General features: G+C 36.9%; 1 protein-coding gene across 2 annotated transcripts; it reads right to left on the bottom strand.

Annotated features, from left to right (window-relative positions):
* Nucleotides 1-227: 227 nt before the first annotated feature.
* LOC125860100 (uncharacterized) lies at nt 228-7,300 on the bottom strand. Of its 2 annotated transcripts, none has more exons than XM_049539996.1 (10): nt 7,065-7,300; nt 6,324-6,499; nt 5,379-5,510; nt 5,242-5,292; nt 4,532-4,628; nt 3,699-3,745; nt 2,673-2,889; nt 2,190-2,328; nt 1,768-1,810; nt 228-876 (listed from the first exon to the last, which is right to left on the bottom strand). In XM_049539996.1, exons 1-10 carry the CDS (start codon nt 7,171-7,173, stop codon nt 808-810), a joined length of 1,080 nt encoding a protein of 359 aa, XP_049395953.1. In that variant the 5' UTR covers nt 7,174-7,300; the 3' UTR covers nt 228-807. The 2 variants fall into 2 exon arrangements, with proteins under 2 accessions (XP_049395953.1, XP_049395954.1); XM_049539997.1 differs by having other exon boundaries at nt 2,190-2,319.
* Nucleotides 7,301-7,432: the final 132 nt, after the last annotated feature.

The raw sequence follows: 7,432 nt of genomic DNA, 5'->3' as shown, positions 1-7,432 counted from the left end.
ACTCTGTCTGTTCATTTTTATTTGTCACTGTTTGACTTGACACACTTATTAAAAAAACAACTACAAATATAGATATTTTACTAAACAATTCCCTATTAAACCATGTTTTAAAACATGAAAAAAAATATTATTTTTTCTTAATGTCAAAAGTGATAAGAGTAAAAATAACAGAGGGTGTGCATTGGATAAAGAAAAGTCAACATCAAATCAATTCAGCATTGAAGAGGTATTTGAAGAAACATTTGCTGTACATGCATTGTACAGTGACGCTGTTTCAAATTCAATGGCCTTAAGCCCACCAACGACCTCTTTTGTCCGTAATCCCCCAAAGTCACCGTGTGGTCATGTGAACTGTGAAGAAGGGGGGGCTAGCTTTTATCCCTTTGTCACTTTCTCCACATTTTCTAGAACTATCCCCCCATGGCTCCCACTACAATTACAACTAGATTTTTATAGTCCACTCCTATCCAGTATCATTCTCAAAATTCCCAAGTTGGCCACTCCGTGGGCATGACAATGACCCCCCAAGACCACTCCACCAATCAAGTTCACAATTGACCTATAGAACAATGTCTATCCCGTCCACGTAAGAGAAGTATTGTCAAATTCGCGAGTAAAACAAGTGCGAATTTAATTTCAACAATAGATGCATTGATTTAGAACCCTGTCGAATGTGAAATGAATTGGCATTTGGGAGATCAGGGTTTGTATATTAGCAAAAAGAAGTGAGATTGTTTAGTGTGATGATCGGGTAATACGATTGCAAAGCTCTGGCTTCCAGGTGCGGCAAAAGGATTGTCTCACAAGTCACAACATCCGGCCCCTCAACATGGCTTCTGCTTTCCTTACCTGCTTCAGGGGTCCAATGATGAAAACCTGATCAAACAGAGAAGATTGGTGTTAAACATATCAAATCAACATCCCTCAACCCGTATTTTTTTATAATAATAACCGAAGCTATCATTCTAGTTAGCGTGCACTTTTAATATTATATCATATTACTAAACTTCTTCGTTTCCCAGGCTAATATTTACATGCTAAAATGCAATTCTCAGGCAGGCAGGCAGGCAGGCATTTTAACAGGTGCAAACAATTACTATGGAATCCTTTTCAAATAAGATATTTTGAAAGGATAAACTGGGACTCATCCGGAGCTGGCCTTGGAGTGAGGACAGAAAACATTGGGCCAGAAGTGTGAGGCTCTTGTCTCGCAAGACTTGGCCTCAAGCATCCAGAGATACCCTGTGAACAAGCCCAACACCCAATGTGGCTCATCCCATCGTTTCTCTGCAATTAGGTGTAATTAGCTTAGATCTTCAAATATCTTAACTAATCCCTGACTGACTCTTCTAAAGTTTAAAACTTGGTTGCATCTAAAACCAAAAATACAATAATGACAAGAGTAGTCCATTTTTTTTCTTCTAATAACCATGGTATCTGGACGAGCTTGCACCTCAACTAATTCCCGGGGATATTGCTACCTCACTTCCCATCATCACTAGTATCGGGTAACTCTGGTCATCAAGGCTTGGACAAATGTGAAGAATTCGACTAGACTAGTGTTTTTGCCTCTGCTGAGGCTCGAATTATAGTACTAAGCATATTTCAAGAAACAATTTACTTGAAAATTCTCTTTTACATATAAAAGTGTATGGCTTGTTTTTTACCAAATGTTTCCGAAAGCTTTTCTTCCTTTCTTAAACACCATGTCCAATCAAACCACCACATAAATTCAAAGGGAGGGAGTACATGTTTATATTTACCAACCTTGTCTGGCGCTCCCTTCGATCCACTGATTAGGATTTCTGCCCTGCAAAATGTTTCATATTAGGACCCACTAATAGCATGTTTGGTCAAGCTTCCAAAATCTCTTATTTAGAAAAGTGCTTTTCGAAAAAAGTACTTTTGGAGAGTAGCAATTCATGTTTGGCTAATCAATTTGAAAATCACTTTTGTCAATATTAGAGCAGTAATTTGTACTTGGCCAAGGTTCGAAAAGTGCTTCTAGGGAAAAACTATTGCTACTGCTCAAAAACACTTATTTTTACATAAAAGTTTTGGCCAAACACTTCAATTCTCTAAAATAAGCACTATTTGGAAAGGAAAAAAAAGTAGTGCTTTTAGCTAAAAGCTTAGCCAAACAAGCTATAAACCAGCAAACAAGAATGATCAAAGGGAGAGACTATTACTTGCATGATTCCTTGATTGACAAAATTGAGGATCCTTTTCTACCAATAACACGTCCCATTTTCCCGGGTGGCACATCAAGTATGGACAAGATCTCGTCTTCTAAAGTATCTCTTTCCACATTGAGGAACTCTGACAAGAGTAATCACATTTTAGCATAAATGCACCAACATTTTATTGGTTCAAAATGTCTACAAAATTGATAAGCTACAGACTTTCACAAATTAAATTTTGAAAATCATGTACTATTTTAAATTCACATCTAACACTTCTTGTGTTAATACTTTTCATGGGGCAGCTTAATTTTCTACTAACTTACAGGTGATCAAACCCGGCAAAAGTCAGGACAAGGCTCCAATGCCTTAATATAGTCATGAAGGATAAGAAACTTCTCCAATTATATTAAAGTATATCTATACAAAACAACATATATCTTTTGGTACCACTATATGCATTCATTGCCTTGGTGGAGAGTTCGAGATCACCTGGAATAGAAGGGATTGCTGGCCAATCAGCATATTCGTTGTCACTTATGCAGAAACACCGACAACAAAGTGAACCACGAACTGCAAGTCTCCACAATGATTCTTCACTCAATTTTTCCATCATCTTATGGAATACGTATGGAAGAAATCGAACATCATCAGCAGCTGCACGGACCATTAGCTCAGATAATGGTCGGTAGGTCCAAAACTGAGGATCCTGTATAAAAAAAAGAACTAAGCAATACAATTCTAGAAGGTACATAAGCCACGACACTGTGCGGAAAAGGGAGTACATAAGCATGGAAAGAAGCTCCATATCATTAATCTAAGACTAACATGAATTTGAGAAGTGAAAGGTTGCTGTCAAGTATAACTGAGCAAAACCTGAAGCCTTTTAGGCCAGTATGTTATCTAAAAGCAATACCATTTATATGTCATCAGCAACTATTTTGAAGAGCCATGAGGTCTAGGGTTCAAATCCTAGAGAACGGAAAAACACTATGTGATTTCTTCCCATTTGTCTTATTAGTTGTGCCGGTGGAAGGTAGCAAGTATCTAGTGGAATAGTTGAGATGAGCACAAGACATCCCAGATACCAGTGTAATAAGAAATAAAAAATAAACTATTTCGAAGAGGACATAGTTCAGTGGAGCAATATACAATGAAAATTTTGTCAACCCATCCTCATTTCCAACAGCACCGATATGAGGATGGCTTTCTTTTTTCCTTTTTGTATTCTTTTTATTTGGGGGTGGGAGAGGCATGGTAAGACATTGGTTTATTTCACACTGTGTTACTACTGGAAGACTAGTTGTTGCCAGTTGCCTACTGGGTGATTGTTTGCATATATATTTCACCATATTTTTCTACTACCAAAGTCTTTGAAAACTCGTCCAAGAACATCCTTAAAATGCTCATTTCTTCTGTATGGCTTTTAACTGTGATCTGGGAATGATATCCAAAGATGCATGTTCCACATGGTAGGCATGTCAACTGAAGAGAGGAATAGGTAAAACAGAATCCAACCTCCTTCAAAAGGGAACGGACTTCTTTTTTCTCCACGTATGATATACCTGCAATCACATAAAAGAGATACAAAGTAAAGGAAAGTGTATTAGCAACTAAATCTGTCCATGAACTTCTATTTCACAATCAACAATGAGAAATTTGCCATAGCAAGCTTTTTCTAGTCATGATCATCATTAAAGTTCATAGCATTCCCTAGGATTTCATGAGCAAAAGCAGTCAGAGAGGAGAGGTGGTTAGAGCTACAAACTCCACTGGAAGTGCAAAATATATGAGGTTACATTGCCAATATCAAGAAGAGTACTTGCTGTACACTATAGAATTGTTGCTTCAATTGTTTTCTTTATATACAATTCGAAGTTATGAACTAACCAGAAAAGAATATTTTCCTTTAGAAGGTTCCTGCTCCTCCCTTTCACCATTAATTTGAATTTCATTACCATGACAACTTGAAATATGCATATTAGTTTGTTCCCTAATCAAAACTTACAGAACAATATCACTTCCCAATGCCATCTCTCAAAATGCATGGCAAACACAATGGTGAAAAGACATTCCTCAAAGAATGAGATGCACTTCAAAGAAGAAACTTTGCAATACGTTTCCTTGTCTTTTATGATAAAAAACCATAAGAGCAAACATAATCACTACCAAATCCTAGATGATGTGTTCCCTTTTTCTCAAAACCAAATCAAAACGTTTCCAGGAACCAAACTTATCTGGTCATCCAGTAGGGATTCTTGCATTTAACCACTCAACAATCAACATTCATATACTTAATGCAGTCACCACATGGGAAAAGATAAATAAGAGGCAGAATAGGGACACAGTACCACAATAGCGTGGATCTGCAAGAAGGCGCACAAAAGAGATATGGCCCTCTTGTGTGCTCTTCTTCCCCAACTGTTCCTCTATCAGATAATAAGCTATCTGTACAACATAGAAAGAAAAGCAGTCACTGTGATATAAAAGCAACTTTGTATCGTTGTTGGAAGTAAGTTAATATTCAGGACTGATTTAAATTAAATAAACCACATCTGGAATAAAGAATCAGTGGGAAATGATTCATTTAATAATCCGAGAGAGATTTATACTGCATGGTTGAAGAAGTAATCATCATAGCTAGCAGCTAAAAAGAAAAGTGTCTTGATGCCAAATCACCATATAAAGGTCCCAATTTTAATTTTTTTTAGATTTCATCATTTAAGCATCTTCTAAAATTACATACAATCCCCAATCAGTTAGAACTCACAAAAATGGTGCAGTAAATTTAACAAAATATAGAGAGAATACAAGCGGAGCCAGTGTAGAAATCAAAACTATCACGGCTGGAAATCAGCACAATCCAGGTGAACGATAATAAAACAAATATCATAAATATGAGGTGGTAGAAAGGACAACATGCAATGAGTATGAAAAGGGTCGGGTTAAACAGCTGGAGAGTAATGTGGGAATCACTTACTACTTTAGTTAAAAGGTATTTCAGAGGATAACATGAGAAACTAGTAGTCAAGTAGCTCGAAAGAAAGTACCAGAAGCTAACCTGGGTATCCATAACATTGTGCAACTTGATACCAAACTGATAGTATAATGCCTGAAAAAGAAAGAGGAAAAATGTGACAAAAATGATACAAGAGGGAAAGGAGAAACAAGAGGCAGCTAAAAGAAGTTCTATACGACCTCACTATCCCGTTTGCAGTCGTGAATAACTTTTGTGACATAAACAGACTCAAGAGCAGGCTTACAAGCGTTAATCAACTTTCTCCCACCGCGTACTGCATCAACCAAGTAGATAGCGTCCGGAAAAGCAAGCTATTAATTTAAATGAGGAAAGGTCAATCCATACTTCATCAAAAAGAACGTAAAGGTAAAGGTGAATATGGTCAAGCCCCACACAAATTTCTACCAAAATACCTATAAACATGTGAAACTAAGCATGGAATCACCAAACCAACTAAGACAGTCAATTTACACATCTCGCAATTTATACACTAGATTGGACTAAGGACGCCAAAAAGACAAGTTTTTACCAATGCCCAAACTAGTCAAATTTTGGTTGACAGGGTGCTTGAGTACAAGCCTTGACATCTCAAACTCGGGCACTGAATCCATTAATTTGGAACAGAGCGCATGGAATCACCTAACCAACTAAGACAGTCAATTTACACATCTCGCAATTTATACACTAGATTGGACTAAGGTCGCCAAAAAGACAAGTTTTTACCAATGCCCAAACTAGTCAAATTTTGGTTGACAGGGTGCTTGAGTACAAGCCTTGACATCTAAAACTCGGGCACTGAATCCATTAATTTGGAACAGAGCAGGTATTTGATTTGGATGCATAAAGTCTTAAAGAGGATTATATCTACGGTTTTTACATTTTTTCATTGTCAGGCAATGAAAGATTAGGAGATAATTCTCTGGATGTCTACAACTTATACAAACTTATTCTTCAAGAAGTGTACCAAATTACCAATGTGTTTTTGCTTTGCAAGAAAACATATATTAAGTAAGGTTACTCATAATAAACTTACAAAGCTACGGCTGAATAACATCATAATATTGAAAATCAAGTGAAGCACAAAGTTGGTATCTACTCAGAACATGTGAGGACTGAAAAAAAACCTGCACAATACAGAGAGTTCCATATCTACAGAGGTCAACACCCTCGCAGTCAAGTCCAACAACCATCTCATTTTTTGGAGAAGGGTTGAGAAATGTGGCTGGAAGTTGAGATTCATGGCTGATGATATAAATGGGGACTGGTTTTAAAACTACTTCATGATCAGCATGCCTACCACCTGCTCAAATGCATGATAGCTCATACAAAACTAATCACAAGAAAACAAACCGCAAAAATGACAAAAGAATATACGATTATCAGGATGAAAACACATGCCAGTTGACTTGTGCCGAAATAGCAATTACTGATTTGTAGTATGCAAAAGATAAATCATGGAAGCATATAGCAACAACAAGAACCCTAGCCTCAAAACTGTTCTAAAGCCTTAGAATCATAGAAACTTGAAGAGAGTTGATGGAGTTTTAGGAAGAACAAAAAACAAAAATGGAAAGTCGAGAATGATAATAAGTAAGAAATACCACCATCCACCAAACCCCTACCACCACCACAAGCCACTGAAACAGAGTAAACCCCCATTTGCAAATTTCCGGTAGAGTTAAATCCACGGGTAAAATACAGCATCTCAAACCTCAAGGTTACTATATGCAAAAGGGGAAACGAACTGATGTCCACCCACTACACCAATAAACCAAATAAAAGCCCTAATCATTCCCAAAACCTCAAATTAACAACACCAACACCATCATGGAAGTAAAACTAAATATTGGGAGATAAAAGACCACCTGAATTGGAAGATGGGAGAGGAATGTAAGTTTGATGAGGACTAGATGCTAAAGCCATATGATTGAAAAATTTGAAATGAACACCAACAAAACAATCAGTTTTTAACATTGAACCTTACACATTCAATGTCCATAATTACTGCTATTGTTCAATGGATACAACACAAACGAAGCACCCTAAATGCCTGCAGAACAGTGCTTTTAGCCCTACTTTTCTCTCTTTCTGCTTAGGGGGGACCGCGTGTTTCGTACATTTACCTATGTTGATATTGGAAATTTGGAAGTTACATGATGTCAATTCTCAAATAGTTTAAGAGATGATTTGAGTTTTTAAATAATGATTAGTTCAAATTTATATTTACAAAAAA

Source organism: Solanum stenotomum, chromosome 3 (genome assembly GCF_019186545.1).
Source record: "Solanum stenotomum isolate F172 chromosome 3, ASM1918654v1, whole genome shotgun sequence".
NCBI lineage: Eukaryota > Viridiplantae > Streptophyta > Magnoliopsida > Solanales > Solanaceae > Solanum > Solanum stenotomum.
This window is presented reverse-complemented; position numbering and strand designations above follow the sequence as displayed.

Bases quoted from the DNA above. Each gene is read 5' to 3' on its own strand.
- LOC125860100 (XM_049539996.1), bottom strand. From the start codon at position 7,173: ATGTTAAAAACTGATTGTTTTGTTGGTGTTCATTTCAAATTTTTCAAT. The intron at 4,629-5,241 runs GTTAGCTTCTGG...TATGTTGTACAG, and splicing joins ACAATGTTATGGATACCCAG to ATAGCTTATTATCTGATAGA. The intron at 2,329-2,672 runs GTGATCTCGAAC...AAATGTGATTAC, and splicing joins AGCAATCCCTTCTATTCCAG to TCTTGTCAGAGTTCCTCAAT.